Source organism: Lithobates pipiens, unplaced genomic scaffold (assembly GCF_037356315.1).
Source record: "Lithobates pipiens isolate NorthernLeopardFrog02 unplaced genomic scaffold, aLitPip1_a1.2 Scaffold_27, whole genome shotgun sequence".
NCBI classification, from domain to species: Eukaryota; Metazoa; Chordata; class Amphibia; order Anura; family Ranidae; genus Lithobates; species Lithobates pipiens.
Window position 1 is genome coordinate 175,459,634 of NW_027507788.1, and position 18,594 is coordinate 175,478,227.

Here is an 18,594-nt window from a genome sequence, read left to right on the forward strand (position 1 = left end):
TAATATAACAAGAAGCGGAAAAAGTGAATCGCTGTGGATACTTTCCGGATGCACTGTACACTTGCCCCCACTGGTGGCTTTAACCACTGGGATGCATTTCATGAACACTTCGGATGCCACCCAACTTTTGTTTGCCAGGATCTTTGGAACCAATGGAGCCATGGCTCGGCCCCCAGCTTCCTAGCAATCAATGAGGCTTTGCTCATTGGTTGCTAGTAGGGATAAACTCAGGCGTGCTCATGTCCTAGTCCAAACCCACCTTTAGTGTGAGCACCAGGCAGCTGTCACTGTACACTGGCAATCATAAGTGCAGCCGCATGTATATAATATACATGTGGCTGTGGAATTCCCCCCCGCCGCAGATGATTGACTCAGTGCAGTTACAGCTTCCTTCCTTCCCGAGGCTCGCTCAGGTGGGGTTGGACTAGGATCTAAATACATCTGAACTCCTCTCTTGTTGCGAGGATGATGGTGGCTAGGCCACGCAGCTTCATTAGTTGCTAGGACGCCGGTGGCTGAGTCAAACTGCATCATATAGTACCAATGGGCTGCACACCAATGATGATGTGCAGCCCAGTGGCCAGCCTCCTAGCAACCAGCTCTTTAATACTGTCAGGCTCTCTACTCTACCCCTCTGTGCTCACTGTAGCGCTGGGCTATGTAGGGGGGCAAGAGTGGCTGGTTCAGGCTCTCAGCAATGTGCTGCAAGGCTGAGCCAGCTGTCAGTCCAGGCTTCTGGGTGGGAGATCTTTTCACAGCCCACTGTTGGCTAAATATGTCATGCTAATGAGTAATTGGAGTTCGAATGAAGTGCACTCCTGTGACCTACAGAAGAAGTGGGGCCAAAACAGCTTTGACCCCACTTCTCCTTTTAAGGCGGGAACTTAACAGTTCAAAGTCTCCAAGGGGTCCAGGCGAGTGTCGGTCTTAGGGCATCTTCAGTGGGTGGCATGGGTTGATGTAATGCCTGCACATGTGCAGAATTCGGTCATGCCAGCACAAAGGGACCGTGCAGGTGATGCATGAAGACTGCAAGCAGGCAGGCAGGTATATTTTATTATAGAAGAGACATTGCATGTCTCTTTTGCAATAAATAGCCTGCTTGTTCGGAATCTGCTATCAAATGCTTTCTGTTCTGTTTTAAAGCAGCCACGTCCTGAGCCCTGCCATCTTGTTGCAGAGAAGGGTCTTTGTGTGGAAGCAGTGCTCTCTCTGCAGAGGTATGACTCTACTGAAAACAGGTAGCGCACCTCCCCATTGTAACGCATTAAAAACCTGGCAAAAACACACCAGTGTTTAGTTTTTGCTGTGGTTTTTGAGTCACGTGACCCCTTTAATCGCAGTCACTATATCGGTGCATCCCTAGTACCATCTCAGGTTCCACGTGGTGATATTGGAGGTATTTCATAGGAAGGTTTTCAGGTACAGTCCCAGAGAATCATGGCCATGAGCAAGCCTCCGAAAGTCCCGTTTGCCATTGAACTTATAGCGCAACATTTGCCATGTTTATAGGGTGATCTTCAGTAATTATTTAGGCTGACCCAGGTTGAATTGCTGATTGGGTGAATTGAACCACTTATCAGTAGCATTAAACCATGGGAACCAATAACATCACACAGACCCCTACAGTATAGATAGAGAGCGAGTGTGTCTAATCAGAGCTGATAACTAATTGAACTGCATCTTCCTCTGGTTCCAATTGATACTAGTGAATTGTGCTCTCTGCGCAGCTCCAAAATGTGTTCTACTGATACAAAATATAATAAATGAGTGAATATATTACAAATCTACTAATTATTGCCGCTACGCACTGAACTGTGTTCCCACATCAAATCATAAATATATATCAAATAGTGCTGCCAATAACCTGAAAGTGTGTAAAGTCAAAACCTACTTTGGATATAGAAAAGAATCACCCCCCCCCCCTTAAAATAATCACATTTTGTTGCTTTTCATCCTGAAATGAAGACAGACAGTTTTTTGTTTTATCCAGCTGTATTTCCTCAGTGCAACTTATAACATTCAAGTGAAAAATATAACACCAACATGTCAGAAAAAAAAAAAAATCTGCCAGAAATATTGTTTGGTGTCGGACCAAATGATTAAACTTTAGTCTCATCTGACCACCTTAAATGCACCTTGAAGATTCTGAGGCCACATGGAAAAAGTGTTCTGGTCAGATGAGACTAAAATGGAATTATTTGGCCTCAACACCAAACGATATGTCTGGCGGAAATCCAACATAGCTCACCATCCAATTAACAACATTCCTACAGTAAGGCATGGAGGTGGTAATATCCTGTTGTTGGGGGGTGGTAATATCCTGTTGTTGGGGGGAGGGGGGGTAAAATCATGTTATTGGGGGTGGTAAAATCATGTGGGGGGGTGATATTCTGTTATGGGGGTTTCTCTGCAGCAGGGACTGGAGCACTTATATAGAAGAAGAATGGATGGGGCAAAATATCATCAAATTCTTGAGGAAAATCTGCTGCCCTCTACCAGAAAGTTGTCAATGGGAAGAAGGTTTGCCTTCCAAAATGACAATGACCCAAAGCACACAGCAAAAATGAGCACACAGTGGTTGAAGGTTAAAAAGGTGAATGTCCTTGCATGGTCTAGTCAGAGCCCAGACTTAAACCCCTTTTGAAAATCTGTGGAATGATTTGAAGACTGCAGTCCACAAACAGTCACCATCAAATTTAACTGAACTTAAAGTGGAAGTAAAGTTGATTGTAAAACAAATCGCTGACAAGCGGGGTATTAATGGCAGAAGAGACCCTGTTGGTCTCTTCTGCCATAAATGCGTCCTTCTGCCTGTCAGGTGTCATGCTCACTGCAGCTCAGGGAACATTTACGGCCCCGATCCCTGCCACGGCAATGTGGCTTCCATGCGCATGCGCAGTAGTGACATCATTGCAGCCTGGCCTATCGCATGGCCAAAAGCATGGGACCTGGAAGAAAGATCAGCCGAAGATGGAAGCGACGGGGGCCTGGCGGAGTGATTCCACCACAGCACTGGAGGACAGCATATGACAGGCAAGTCTGCTATAATGTATTAATATGCTGTGCATACTAGCACATTATGGCATAACCCACCGGGGGGGGGCCCTAAAAAGCAAATGTTATAGCGGACTATTTCTTCTGCTTTGCAGTTCTGGGCAAAGTTAGTAGAGACATATCCCAACTGACTAAAGGCTGTAATTAAAGCAAAATTGGTCCAACAAAATGCTGACATAAGGGGGGTGACCCCTTTTCCAACTCTGTGATTATGTTTTTGAATTTTTTATTTTTATTTTTTTGGCTGACGCACATTCGGCATGTCATTTTTTTTTTGGAGGGGGGGCGTGTACCTAGTAGAGCTGCACAATTCTGGGCAAAATGAGAATCACGATTTTGAAGGATCACGATTCTCGTGGCGTAAAATCTTTCGCAATATACAAAAAAATCGGGCTAACTTTACTGTTTTAGTTTTTGTATTTAATTCATTAAAGTGTATTTTTTTTCCCCAAAAAATGCATTTGAACGACTGCTGCGCAAATACAGTGTGACAAAAAAATATATATATTATTATAAAATGTGTAGGGGTTCTAAGTAGTTTTCTAGAAAAAAAAATGATTTTAACATGAAACCAACAAATATCAGAAAAGAAGGTTTAGTGTTTAAGTGGTTAAACTTCCCTCATTTACACACCAAAGTGTATTCTTTTGATCTAAAGGACAAATTGTCAAATTTGTATATTAAATGTCAGCAGCTACACTTTTTGTAGCTGCTGACTTTTGTTAAACACAGAAATGGCTGAAACTCCGCTTTAAGTGTAGTTAGGATATTTACTATTGTTCACTTTTATTGAAGTATTTATGTTGTGACTTTACACAATGTCAGGTTACTGGTTCTTGTTGATCTGTGGAGGTATATTTAGATCCCCTGGACATCTTGTAATGCACTATTGGTGTTTTTTACTTTCAGGAAGTTGGACGAATGAAGATTGAGCTTTTTGCAGATGTCATTCCCAAAACAGCTGAAAATTTCAGGTAAAACACCAGAATTGACTCTTGTCTAAGTTCTGACTTTTGTTTAGTCTATAAGCTGTCGTGGTCTGGAAACTTCAAAGAGAACTCAAGCCAAGACATTGTATCCAGAGTGAAAAACTTTTCACCTGCTTTGGTGTTTTTATTTATTTATTTATTTTTTGGAAAAAGGGATTTGGAGATATAAAAAAAAACAAAAAAACTTATGTAAATCTGTGGAAAACTAAAGTGGTTACTGCTCCAGTGGTGCAACCGTTCTTGAGCTGCCTCGCTGGCGCTGTCATCTTATATCCAGGTTTTTCTGGGCTTAATGTCTTTGGCCATCTTGTTTGGTCAACCAAGGGCTATGTTACTCCTTGTGCAATCTTTATTGCAGAAAAAACTTAAGGGGACAATTCTATCGCACAGCAAGGATAAACAGGAGCAATGAGATAGATTGTGTGACAGTAGCATTGTCAGACTGAAACCTGACTCTGACCACTTCTTAGTTATGCGTCTGTTTAGAGCACTGTGGTCAACTTTCTTGAGATAGGCGGCCTCAAGTACGGTCCCCGACATCACCAAAGGGATGCTTATAAAATTGAGTGACTATTTATAATCAGGGATGGCAGGTACAACAGGAGATATTAGTGGAATACTAGTGTAACCCTAGTGGATTCATCCTCAGCCCACACTACTTTACCTACCGCAACAGGATATCGTCAAAGACAATAACCACGATACAAGAGATGGTCAGAGACTGCGGACATGCTGCAAGAGATGGTCAGAGACTGCGGACGTGCTGCAAGAGATGGTCAGAGACTGCGGACGTGCTGCAAGAGATGGTCAGAGACTGCGGACGTGCTGCAAGAGATGGTCAGAGACTGCGGACGTGCTGCAAGAGATGGTCAGAGACTGCGGACGTGCTGCAAGAGATGGTCAGAGACTGCGGACGTGCTGCAAGAGATGGTCAGAGACTGCGGACGTGCTGCAAGAGATGGTCAGAGACTGCGGACGTGCTGCAAGAGATGGTCAGAGACTGCGGACATGCTATAGGAGTTGTAGGAGACTGGGGACATTCCTCAGGAGACGCTCATAGACTGGAGACATATTACATAAGGCTGCTAGAAATCACTACTATAGTAGGGCAATAGGGAAACACAGATTAGTGTCTGCTGGGACCCTGAGTGCCAAAGGGCAGCAGGTTGAGTGCCAAGGGTTGAAAATCTGTCTCACTACAGTAATGAATCACTCTCAGGTTTTTGCACTTGGCTGCCCAGGAATATAGACGCACAGGTTGCAAATACACTGGGGAAAATGTACCGTATATACTCGAGTATAGGCCGACCCGAATATAAGCCGAGGCCCCCAATTTACCCCCCAAAAAACTGGCAAACTTATTGACTCGTGTATAAGCCGAGGGTGAGACATGCCTGTCCATCCCTGTGTGTGTGTCCGTCCATCCCTGTGTGTCCGTCCATCCCTGTGTGTCCGTCCATCCATCCCTGTGTGTGTGTGTGTCCATCCATCCATCCATCCCTGTGTGTGTGTGTCTCCATCCATCCATCCATCCATCCCTGTGTGTGTGTGTCTCCATCCATCCATCCCTGTGTGTGTGTGTCTCCATCCATCCATCCATCCATCCATCCCTGTGTGTGTGTGTATCCATCCATCCCTGTGTGTGTGTGTGTCTCCATCCATCCGTGTGTGTGTGTGTGTGTGTGTGTGTGTGTGTGTCCAGCCTACCTGTGTCCCGAGCCTTTGTCCCGAGCCTCCGTCCCGTGCCTTGCCTCCTTGCCTCCGTCCCGTGCCGTGCCTTGCCTCCGTCCCGTGTCGTGCCTTGCCTTGCCTCCGTCCCGTCCCGTCCCGTGCCGTGCCTTGCCTTGCCTCCGTCCCGTGCCCTCTTCGTCGGCGCCTCTGCGGCCATTGTAAAATTCAAAAGCCGCGCCTCCGCCTTCGCCTGTGATAGGCGGAACACTGAATTTCCCAGCAGCCTGTGTTCCGCCTATCACGGACATCGTATCATCCTCGTCCGTAGTACGAGGATGATACGATGTCCGTGATAGGCGGAACACAGGCTGCTGGGAAATTCAGTGTTCCGCCTATCACAGGCGAAGGCGGAGCCGGAGGCGCGGCTTTTGAATTATAGAATGGCCGCTGTCTGTCTGCTCGACACGCTGATCGAGCGGGCAGACAGCGATGACTCGAGTATAAGCCGAGGGGGGCACTTTCAGCCTCAAAAAAGAGGCTGAAAATCTCGGCTTATACTCGAGTATATACGGTATCTAGCAAATTAGCATCACAGACAAAAATCAGTGTGATTCCATTTTAGCAAACTGTGTGCGAAAGTTTTCCTGTGTATTTGTGACCCCCGTGGCTGTATTCCGAGCAGACAACTGGGACAGAATTATTACTGAGTAGAGGTCGACCGATATGGGTTTTTCTCTGGCCGATGCCAATGCCGATATTTAGAAATCATGGTGGCCGATAGCCGATATATAATGCCGATTTTTTTTTTGGGCCGATATGTTAGGCCGATTTTATTTTATTTTATTTATTTATTTTTAATCCCCCTTGATCTAACACACCTTTCCCACTGGGGCGTTTTTTAAGGCGCTTTTGGGCTAAAAATAGCGCCTGTAAAGTGCCTGCAAAATGGCTCCCCTGCAGTCTGTGTGAAAGACAGAGTGCTTTCACACTGAGGTGATGCGCTGGCAGGATCTTAAAAAAAAAAAGTCCTCCAAGCAGCACGTTTGGAGTGGTGTATACCGCTCCTCCACCACTCCTGCCCATTGATATGAATGGGCACCACTGCCGAAGCGGTGCTTCATGGGCGCATTTAACCTCTTCCTTGGCCGCTAGCTGGGTTATATGTGCCCCACTAGCAGCCAAATAGCACCGCTAAAATGATGGTAAAGCGCCGCTAAAACTTGCGTTTTACCATCAACGCCTTCCCGCTCCAGTGTGAAAGCAGCCTTCATTAGTGATACAGAAAATTTCTTACACTTAAACATTTATTAAACGAAACAAACCTCCAATCAGTTTACTTGTATGTATGATCTAGATTAAAAAAAAAAAAAAAACCTATATATTAAATAAAAACGGGTAGTCAAAACTTTTGGACAAAAAAAAAAAATGGACTAACTTTACTGTTTTTATTTTATTTTTATTTTTTAAATGGTGTATTTTTTTCCCAAAAAAATGCATTTGAAAGACCTCTGTGCAAATGCCGTGTGACATAAAATATTGCAACAACCGCTATTTTATTCCCTAGGATCTCTGCTAAAAAAAAATATATATAATTTTTGGGGGTCTAAGTGATTTTCTGGCAGAAAATACAGGATTTTTACTTGTAAGCAACAAGTGTAAGAAAAGTATTTAAATGGTTAAACTGAGAACTTCTACACAGAGATGACTTCATTCATTCAGTGTAAACATTGTAACATTTAGTTCTTTTCTTGGCAGTCTGGCCAGAGAGGAGGAAAGTGTTGCTATGACAACTCAGCAACTCACACTGACTTCTTACAGAAGTCATTTCAAAGTCCCGCTGTAGAATCGGCTTTTTATCAGCAGAATCGGCCGATGCCGATTATTTAAAAAACAGCAAATATCGGCCGATATATCGGACGACCTCTATTACTGAGTTCCACTTTAATCCGATTCCCAATAAAGCGGTTAGGTGTTATTCAGTACTGCAATAAAGCTATTAAGGAAGGAATTTGTCTTAAAATGCAACCTTGTAGTAAATCTGTTGCAGATTATGTATCATTGCTCCTGTTTAGCCTCGCTTTGCTGTGCAACAGAGTTACTATCTGTCTCCCAACCTGTGGCAGAGACTTTTTTTGAATGAGTTGGCTTGATTTGCAATTTACTGTGTCGCTAATTTGCTTGATAAATGTCCCTCCAAGTATGTCTCCTGTGCAGAAAAAAAATTGGCCCCAAGTTTTAATTTGCTGGGCAAACTAAAAATTCATTTTGACCATAATGTAACATATGTATCTTTTCTTACCTTTCAGGCAGTTTTGCACTGGGGAGTTCAGGTATGTATTGTATCGTATTAGCACTCCCTGTAGTGATCGCAGCACAGCAACATTTATACAAGTAACATTTTATACAAGTGGTCTCCTTCAGCCAAACGTTACCCAAGTGACATAGTATTCCTATTCAGAATCCCTGATTGGCTGCAAAAAAAGAAGTATTGCCTCCTGAATGCCAGGCAGCCGCTGCTCTACCGCCCTCTGAAAAGCAGTGCAGCTTATCTAAACAAACCCTACATGTCGCCAGGAATAAAATATTGATTTTCTGGAACCTTTATCATTAAGAAGCCGTTCTTGAGCTCCAGTCCAGTGACTCTTCCTATGGACTTCTACGTACCGACTTTTACACCGAAGTCCATAGGAATGAATTGCATTACAGAATGCATGTACAGGGCCGGCCAAGGAGAGTTTTGAAAAGCAGTGGGGCAGTTGAGGAAGCAGTATCTTGCAGTAACTTGCTTGGATCTGAGTAAACTAAGAAAGGGGTGCGCTTACACTTAAACCACTTGGGTACTAGCCTGTAATACAAGTTCATTACCACACCGTTTTCAGTGCTATGATAGAAAAAAGTCCCACCGTAATGAATGTGTGGATCTTGATATGTTAGAAGTGTGGTGCCCATGATTACCCACCAATCAGTTTGCTATAGTCTAAGCACAGCTTGTAATGAAGGGGGTTATTATCTAGCACCTGCTGTTTTTAAATCACTTGCCGCCCGCCATATAGCAAAATGATGGTGGCAAAGTGGTTTTAATATCCTGGCCGGACGTCATATGACGTGATCAGGATATTAAGCCGCTGCGCGCCCCCTAGGGGCGTGCATCGCGGCGATCGTTGTTGCGGTGTGTCAGTCTGAAGGAGACTCTTTACCATGGGATCAGCCGTGTCCAATCACAGTGTAAATAGGAAGAGCTGGTGAGACGCGAGTAGAGGAGAGCCGATTGCTGCTCTTCTGACGGGGGGGGGGGTCTGTGCTGATCGATTATCAGCGCAGCACCCCCCAAGGATGCTCATACTGGACCACCAGGGACGTCACCGGACCACCAGGGATGCCGATCGGTGCCCACAATGGGCATCACTAATTGACATGCATTGTTTGGCACTGATTGGCATCCATCCCTACAATACTGTACACTACAATGCCGCCTATCAGTGCCCATCCTTGCCGCCTATTTGTGCCAGCTATCAGTGTCTATCTGTGTCGCATATCAGTGCCGCCTATCAGGCCACTTCATTGGCGCCCATCAGTGCCGCCTTATCAGTGCCCGTCACTGCAGCCCGGTCAATGCCTATCAATGAAGGAGAAAACGTATTCACAAAGTTTTGTAACTGAAACAAAAAAAATGTTTTTTCTAAATTTTCGGTCTTTTTTTATTTGTTTAGCGGAAAATAAAAATCCCAGAGGCGATCAAATACCACCAAAATAAAGCTCTATTTGTGGGAAATTTTGTTTGGGTACAGTGTAGCATGACCGCTCAATTGTCATTCAAAATTGGTCTGGGCAGGAAGGTGTATAAGTGCCCGGTATTGAATTTGTTAAGACATTTTTACTAATATTTATTTTTTGTATGTTTGTAGAAAAGATGGCGTTCCAATAGGATACAAAGGAAGCACTTTCCACAGGTTAGTATAGAAGTTTTTATATAATAAAACCATTTTTTTCTTTGGAACTGAGCTTTAAATGGTGAAAACCCTCTGTCAGGGTTTTACTGTGTCCCTCACTTTCTTTGTTGATGGCATCAGCTTTCAGGCTGGGTTCACACATATGCAAATTGGATGCCGATTTCACCGCATCCAATTCGCATGACATGCAATAGTGCTGGTTCACACTTATCAGGGGCGGCCACAGTTCAAATTGAAAAAGAGTCCAGTGCGTGTTTGGGTCCGGTTTCGGTGCGAATGCAGGCAAAAATTTGGGCGGAAATTGCACCTGAAGCGGTGAACAGGGACACACCGGACCCAAGGCACGAACCCACGGCAGCACATATGTGAAGCAAAAAGGACGTTCTGGACAGCCACACTCCGGAATATAACCTTTATTTGTAAAAAGTCAAACCGATACAAGCCACAGCAAAAAAAATGGGACAAACTAACTGACGCATTTCACACTTAACAGTGCTTAGTCGCGACAGCTATGACTAAGCACTGTTAAGTGTGAAACGCGTCAGTTATTTGTCCCATTTTTTTGCTGTGGCTTGTATCTGTTTGACTTTTTACAAATAAAGGTTATATTCCAGAGTGCGGCTGTCCAGAACTTCCTTTTTGTCTCATGTTGCTATATGCTTAGCCGACACCTGGTGTTCCAGTTCTGAGGAGAGTTCTATATTCATATTTCCACCTGGAGCGGCGGTCCCCTTCCCTAGCATATATGTGAACCTGGCCTCATTCTTTTTATTTAATGAAGACATTTATCACCTGATCTTTTTTGAATTTGCCCCCGGGCTCTGCCACCGTGCATCACAACGCTCGCAGGGAACAGAGCCCAGCACAGAGAGGCAGAGGACATCGCAGGATCCTGGGGACAAGGTAAGTATACCGCCCCAGGATCCTGCAATGCAATCCCGAGTGTGGCTCGGGGTTACCACTTTTGCTGAAATTTAACCCAGAGCCACACTTTAAAACTGCCAGGGAGGTTAAAGTTCTGCGCTTGAATTTTCATGTTTCCTGTTCATTTTGCAATAACAGTTTGAGTCAAGTTAAAGCGGAGGATCACACAAAAATTGAACCTCCACTTTTCGGAACCACCCCCCTGTCACATTTGCTGCTTGACTGATCTGCACAGAGTCCTGACCTCAATCTGATGAATTAGAGCGGGACTGCGAGCCAGGCTTTTGGGTGGAACTCAGCTTTAACTCTGGCTGTATGCACAGGTGTGTCTGCTATCTGCACTGTTCTGTGCTGAGAGCATACCCTCCAACTGTTCTCAGTGACCATACACGATCAGGAACTGGTTGCTCCCAAATCACATGACCGCTGCAGCAGCCAATGACAATTTATACTTTCATAGTGCAGCGCAACAAATGTTTAGTACATTCTCTTGCAAATAAACAAATATAGCGTCATTCTCTCCCATTGTGATCGTTGCACAAACAATTCTAAAAATAATAATCATTTCCACTCCTCTATAAGTGTCAATCTAAATCTTGTCTTCCACCAACATTGTTCAGTGATAAATCCTTCCTCTTGTGTTGCAAGTGCTCCCAACACCAGGTGAAAAACCTGCTCACCTCAAAATAGAAATAATCAGACCCGTCATCAAATATCACTCTGCTCCTGGGGAGAACTGCTTTGTTTCCTCTTGAGTCTCGGGTAGCTCTTGTGTTCACGTTCAACAACCGGACCATAGGAAACAAAGAGGCAGATACATAGTGCTTTCCTTTTGAAAGTGGTGGCGTAATGTACACGGGACGTTTTTAAAAATCTCTCCTGAACGATTTAACTTGACAGATAGTAACCCACAATTAAAATGTCCATTTTGCAATGTTTAAATGCCGCGTTTAGCCGCGTTTGCGTTTAAAAGCATTTTTTGTTCAGAATAGCCAAAAATGAAAAACGTCTGTAAACGAAATGTGCGTTACCGTGTTTTAAACGTGTTTGGCGTCTAAAATGTCAGCATCTAAACTCCTTTTTTTGCCTTCAAAGAAAAGCCTCTAAACGAAACTGCCCATAAACAAACCTGTGTGCATGTACACATAAGATAACATTGGGTGAGTTCAGGGGCAGCTGAAAAAAGCATCCAACTGCCTCTGAACGTCCGTTTACCAGCAGAAATGTACATGAGACCTTAGGCCTCACGTACACTGCTGCTGGTAAACGAACGTTTAGGAGCAGTTGAGCATTTTTTTCAACTGTTCCTGAACTCTCCTCTTATCAGTACATGTACACAGGTTTGTATATAGTCATTTCTAGGCAGTTGAGTTTAGAGGCTTTTTTTTGGAACACAAAAAAAATGGGTTCAGAAGCTGTGTTTAGAGGCATTTCAAGCGTTTAGAGCCGCGTTTCGTTTACAGACATTATTCATTTCTGGCTATTTAAAAAAAATAGAATCTATCTAAAATATATATAATATGAGAGAGAGAGAGAGATATATAGAGATAGATATATATTAATATAATTTTTTTTTTTTTAATGCTTCTTAACGTAAACGTGGCAAAACGGCCGTTTTTAAACATGGGTTACTATCTGTCAAGTTAAATCGTTCAGGAGAGGTTGTAAAAACAATCGTGCCATTTCTATAGGGCCTGTGCCGTGACCGTCGGCTCCCACGACTCCAGCCACTTACAGAGCCGGAGTCCACGGCCCAGGAAGAAAGAGGGGTGAAGATGGACACAGACATCGCAGGCTTAGTTTGCAGGTAAGTGGCACATAATGGGCTAGTATGCGATGCATAGTAGCCCATTATGCTTTTACTTTTGCAGGGGGAAAAAGAGGAAGTAAAAACCATCAGGGTTTACTTCTTTAACTATTTATTAAAAACCCCCAATGGAATACACTTACAAGATAAAACAGTAAAAATCTCTTTTATAACAAATCTACATGAGCTGGCTCACCACTCTCCTCGTACACAGCGGTGTTGGCGTGATGTCACTGGCTCGGCTCCTCCCTCCTAGACGCATAGCGCCCTCCAATAGGCTTCATCGGTAGATCTCATCCCGAGTGCCCACCTCTGACAGCTGATTGGAAGAAAGGGACACACCCTCCCTTCACAAAGAGAGCAGAGGCTGTCAATCACAGGCTGTGTGCTGGATCTTGCTCCCATGTCACTTTTTTTTTCTCTTTGTGTCAGGAAAACTTGCCAAAGTGATTCATGCAGACAGCAGAGGAAAAAAGCAGCCGACAGAAAGGACACTTAGGGGGTTATTTACGAAAGGCAAATCCGCTTTGCACTGCAAGTACACTTGTAAGTGCAGTCGCTCTAAATCTAAGGGGTAGATATGAAATGAGGGGAAGCTCTGCTGATTTTATCATCCAATCGTGTGCAAGCTAAAATTATTATTATTATTTTTTTTTTTCCTTGCATGTCCCCCTCGGATCTACAACGACTTTACTTCCAAGTGCACTTGCAGTGCAAAGTGGACTTTCCTTTAGTAAATAACCTCCTTAGTGCTCATAATTGAGACAAGTACACACTATAGAAGGATATACTTTGTTCATATTTGATTTCAGAGTTTTTTTTTTTTTTTGAAAACAACAAGTTTATTGGTGGACAAGATCAACAAGTGATACAGCATACAGAGCATTGGAAAGTAACATGGCTATCAGAGTACAGATACAGATGTCATACAGAGCGTTCGACAAACAGCACAGCAACCTTGGTCAAACATTCTTTAAAACCACCCCACCAACCCAACCCTTAGGACCACCAAGCAATCGGTAATACGGCCCAGGGAGCACAACCGTCCAACAGGCCGCACCCCGAGGCCATACAGAACAATGTCATACCATCGGCAGTCCCGTCCCACCCCCCCAACCCCACTACCCACCGGCCAGTTCCGCCAATAGACTGGGATCGTAGATCACACATAATTTCTAAATTTCAACTGTCAGCAGGGTGCCTACTGTGCACCATTAAGCAGTCTCCACACATGTATCTGGATTGGCAAGCCACCTATCCCATACCCTATTATATTTGTTGGGGCAACCCCTATGCGCATATATGACCTTCTTCAGAGGCAGTGACAGATTCACCTCAAGTATCCACGCTCTAACTGTGAGTGGTACTGTGCGCAGCCAAAGCTTGGCGATCAGCTTTCTAGCGCTGAACAGGGTCTCGTGCAGAAAGGCAGCATGACAGCGATTGGTCTGAGCGTCAGGAAGAAGACCTAGCAGGCAGATTTTGGGGTCAGCCTGCAGCGGAGAACCCATGTGGTCATGTAAGAAGCGGATGACATGCAGCCAAAAGGCTTGAACGTCTGGGCAGGTTGATTTCAGAGGTTTACATTAAATTAGATCCATATCAGAATAATATTTATGGGAAAGTGTTGTCCCCAAACAGCTGTCTGATTAATAACCATTTATAATGCACATTTTCTTTTTTATAATGCATGTTTTGTTTTGGTTACTTTATATATTATGCGTTTTTTTGGCAACCAATGTGCATGGGGGGAAAAAATTTTTTTTTTCAAAACATACATTTTTAACAGCCTTTTGAAATGCAGAATTGAGCATGGGCCTTATATAGGTCCCATGCATTGCAGAGAACGTGCAAAGATCTCGCGTGTGGAGCGATGGAGCGGGATCCCTTTGTACGGCTTCTGCTGGGATGCGATGGCATTGATTTCTGACCTGCAATGTCGTCGGCATTTATAGCCAATTGTGCCGCCTGATACTTTTACTACATCCTCTATTTTATTGTTCCCCGCAGGGTAATAAAAGACTTCATGATACAAGGAGGAGACTTTGTCAATGTGAGTTTCCATGACAACTCGGCATCGTTGAAACTGTTTAGAATGTGGTAGTTTAACAAGGAGTGTCTGGGGGGAGATGAGTGTTGTGGATCCGATTAGTCCTGTGGATGGATAAGTATACAGAGATAATATAAAATGTCTTCTTTTAGCTAGTATATATTTTACATTTCAATATGTCTGGGCATTTAGCATTTTAACCACTTCCTGTCTAGGCCACCCATGACGTTTCTCACATACAGTAAATGTTAAAATCAGAATTTTATTGCTAGAAAATTACTTAGAAGACCTAGAAACCCTGCCCTCCGAAAAAAAAAAAGAAGAAAAAGAGGCACTGGAGAATAAAATGGTGGTTGTTGCAATTTTACATAAAATAAACAAAGTGACCCCTGCCCAACCATAAAAAATAAACACAGATTAAAATAATGTTAAATATCTCCCAGTGTACAGTGCATCCGGAAAGTATTCACAGCGTTTCACTTTTTCCACATTTTGTTATGTTACAACCTTATTCCAAAATGGATTAAATTAATTATTTTCCTCACAATTCTACAAACGATACCCCATAATGACAAAAGTGAGACTTCAGGGGGTGTTTAGACCCCTGATATTTCACCAAAGCCCCCCAACAGAGTTGTGAAAAAAAAAATATAATTATTAACAATTAAAAAATACATTTTTAATTTTTTTTTTTTTTTTTTTTTTTTTTTATCGGACTTAAAGTGGTGGTAAACTCTGTACTACCACTTGTACCTACAGTTAAGCCTATAACAAGGCTTACCTGTAGGTACTGTGAATATCTCTTAAGCTTTTACAGTTTAGGAGATATTCAGCGTGCATGCAGTGGATGACATTATCGGCGCATGAGTTTACACTGCTGGACCTTCAGAGCCCTTGCTGGAAATGGCTGTTCCCGCGTGCATGCCTAGGAGTGACGTCATCGCAGCTCTGGCCAATCACAAAGCCGGAGCTTGCAAACCCGGAAGACACAGGAGGAACCTGTCAACCCTCTCAGCGGTGACTTTACTGTGCTGGGGGGCTTCATTCCAAACGATGCCCAATTTATGCCACTCCCACTGTGTACCGTGACTATGCATGTCACAGGTCACCTCCACCCTGGTATAGGCCCCAGAGCATTGCTTTGCCCATGATGGGGCCCCTGATGCTGTTAAGATGGCACTGCTCATGACAGGCTCCCGGTACCTTTATTGGATCTCCAGCTTTGTCTCCTGCCACTCTGCATGTCGCCAAGCTAGGTGCCCCTCCACAAGGTCCTGCCGCATTTATGTTGCATCAGAAAGATGACTGCCATGTGGTGGCCATCTTTAAACCTGGGGGCCCAATGATCCCCTAGTGCCCGGGGGCCCCATGAGTTGTCAGTCCACCCCTGTTTCCAAGTGTTGCTTGCATCGCCAGCAATAAGCTGGGACATTCGGGTTGAACTGATGAGGATATATTTTAGAGCTGCACAATTTATCGTTAAGAATCAAAATCAGATCTTTTTCCCTTCCCGATCTTCGAAACAGCATGTCACCATCTTTCTAACAAGTGCAGAGTTCTCGCAGCTGGAAAAAAAAAATCCAGGCAGCCTGCCAAATTTTTTTTACAACACACCAATAAGTAGAAACAAAGTATCCTTTCCTTCTTTTATCAGAGGAAAAAACTGTGTAAATGAGGGAAGTTTAACCATTTAAAGACCAGACCTTTTCTGACATTTGTTGCTTACAAGTAAAAATCATTATTTTTTGCTATAAACTTTTTACTTTACTTGGAGCATCCAAACATGATATATATATATTTTTTTATAGCAGAGACCGTAGAGAATGAAATGGTGATTGTTGCAATATTTTATGTCACACCGTTTTTGTGCAGCAGTTTTTCAAACGCAATTTAAAAGAAAAAAATACACTTTGAATAAAAAAATAAAATAAACAGTAAAGTTAGCCCAATTTTGTTTTGTATAATGTGAGAGAAGATGTTACACCGCAAGAATCGTGATCTTTATAGTCTAAGCAAAAAAATTGTTTCTCATTTTAGCCAGAATCGTGCAGCGCATATATATATATATATATATATATATATATATATATATATATATATATATATATATATATATATATATATACATATACACATATAATATTTTTTATTTTATTTTTTTTAACGTTAGCTATATCATTCTTGCCATTGCCATGACACACCATCTAGGAACATTCGTGGTCACAGTGTTGACGTATATTTTGTCTGCTAGAGGAAAATGCTGAGACCTAAGCAGCTTGCTTTGTTGGAAGAGACCTTTGGGTATTCTATGGGCAAATGTGAAGCTTTTGAAAGATGGATTGTCTTGTAAACTGCCTCCTGTTGATTTAGTCCTGTACTGAATTTCCCGCAGGGTGACGGCACTGGAGTGGCTAGTATATACAGAGGACCATTTGCAGATGAGAACTTTAAACTAAAACATTCGGCTCCTGGCCTTCTTTCCATGGTATGTATATGAGTCGCCTCTCTTTGTATCCTGAATTAGCTAGCAGACTTTATACTAAAGCCAGGACTGCTAATGTATGCTGAAGTTGTTGTGAGAAACTGCCCAATCCACTTTATCTCAATTATCTTTTCATCTTAGAGCTACAACAGTCATATACAGTATATAAAGAGCCACATTTAGGTGTCACTCACAGAGCTGAGGCCCCTAGATCATGAATGGGCCGTATGTTTATGCGGCTTGAGCCACGAATTTAGAGAAAATATCTCCAAATTGAGGGGAAGTCCTCCATTTGACTATTGTCAACATGTGGACCTATTTAACCTCCCTGGCGGTACGATTATTTCAGATTTTAGGTGCTGAAAGCAGTACAATTATTTTGTATGGAAATTTGGAGTTTTATATTGTAGGCCTGTCATTTTTAGGAATAACTTAAATCTGTCCAAACCAGAGTCTAGCAGACATCCCAGGTATGATAAAGTTTGAAAAATGAAATCATAAATTATAATATATAAATAATTATACCAAATAATAATAAATATTCAGTAATGTAATCAAATCAAAAACACTTAAATGTGCTCAGTTGCAGAATTGTCACTGTCATTACTTTTCAGTATTTGATGACGGATCTCCCCACATTTCCCTATCGCTCAATTCTGCAAGTGATTCTAATTTATTATTGCTGTTTTCTAGCTGGTCTAAAACCATTTTTGATGTAAAGGGACAGTTTTGGTTGCTATGGACAATCTCCAGTTTCCAGCCAGAAAGAACAGTTTTTATATTAAACTGCATGCAGGACACTGGGCAGACCACTAGGGATAAAGGGGATGTGAAATAATTACATACAGCAATGTAATCTGTAAGATTACATTATACTGTATGTAATGTGTGTGTTTCACTTTTTGAATTTGGCGCCGTTCTCCGTCCCCGTGCGTCGCAACGCTCGCAGGGAACGGAGCTCGGCTCCGTGATACATTGAGTGGAGGACGGCTCGCTCGTACAGCGGGAGGACATCGCTGGATCCAGGGGACAAGGTAAGTAAGCTCTCACTGGATTCAGCGATTTTGTCCCGAGTCTGGCTCAGGGTTACCGCTAAAAGTACAAAATTTTCACCCCGAGCCAGACTCGAGAATACTGCCAGGGGGGTTAAAGGGGTTGTAGAGGTAAACATTTTTTCACCTTAACGCATTCTATGCGTTGAGGTGAAAAAACATCTGACAGTGTCGGGCCCCCCCAGCCCCCCTGTTTTACTTACCTGACCCCTCGAAAGTCCCACGCTCGTCCCCAACGTCCTCTTCGCTGCTCAGCCTGGCCGATGATTGGCTGGAGCGGATGGATTGAAAGCAGCGCAGCCATTGGCTCGCGCTGCTGTCAATCACATCCAATGACGTGGCGCGCTGGGGGCGGGGCCGAGTGATACAGTGAGCGGCTATAGCCGCTGGCTTTATCACGGGAGTGCGCCCGTAATTACTTCTCACCATGTGAGGGAGCTCGCATGAACGTGAGAAGTACTTGCGGGGGGAAACCGAGACAGCGTACGAGGGACCCCAGAAGACCAGGTTCGGAGCCACTCTGTGCAAAACAAGCTGCACAGTGGAGGTAAGTATAACATGTTTGTTATTTTAAGAAAAAGAAAAATTGACTTTACAACCCCTTTAAGTAAA

At 43.3% G+C, this 18,594-nt stretch overlaps 1 protein-coding gene and 1 long non-coding RNA gene across 2 annotated transcripts in view; one reads left to right on the forward strand and one right to left on the reverse strand.

The window, feature by feature from the left end:
* Nucleotides 1-18,594, forward strand: part of PPIH (peptidylprolyl isomerase H) — a 53,082-nt gene that overhangs the window by 2,503 nt on the left and 31,985 nt on the right. Inside the window, exons 2-6 of the mRNA XM_077457924.1 lie at nt 3,967-4,031; nt 8,024-8,047; nt 9,623-9,667; nt 14,409-14,451; nt 16,841-16,933. Of these exons, the coding sequence (XP_077314050.1) occupies nt 3,967-4,031; nt 8,024-8,047; nt 9,623-9,667; nt 14,409-14,451; nt 16,841-16,933 (270 nt within the window). The remainder of the gene's footprint in view (nt 1-3,966; nt 4,032-8,023; nt 8,048-9,622; nt 9,668-14,408; nt 14,452-16,840; nt 16,934-18,594) is intronic.
* Nucleotides 14,424-18,594, reverse strand: part of LOC143934364 (uncharacterized) — a 19,174-nt gene continuing 15,003 nt past the window's right edge. Inside the window, exon 4 of the long non-coding RNA XR_013263255.1 lies at nt 14,424-14,552. This is a non-coding gene — a long non-coding RNA (uncharacterized LOC143934364). The remainder of the gene's footprint in view (nt 14,553-18,594) is intronic.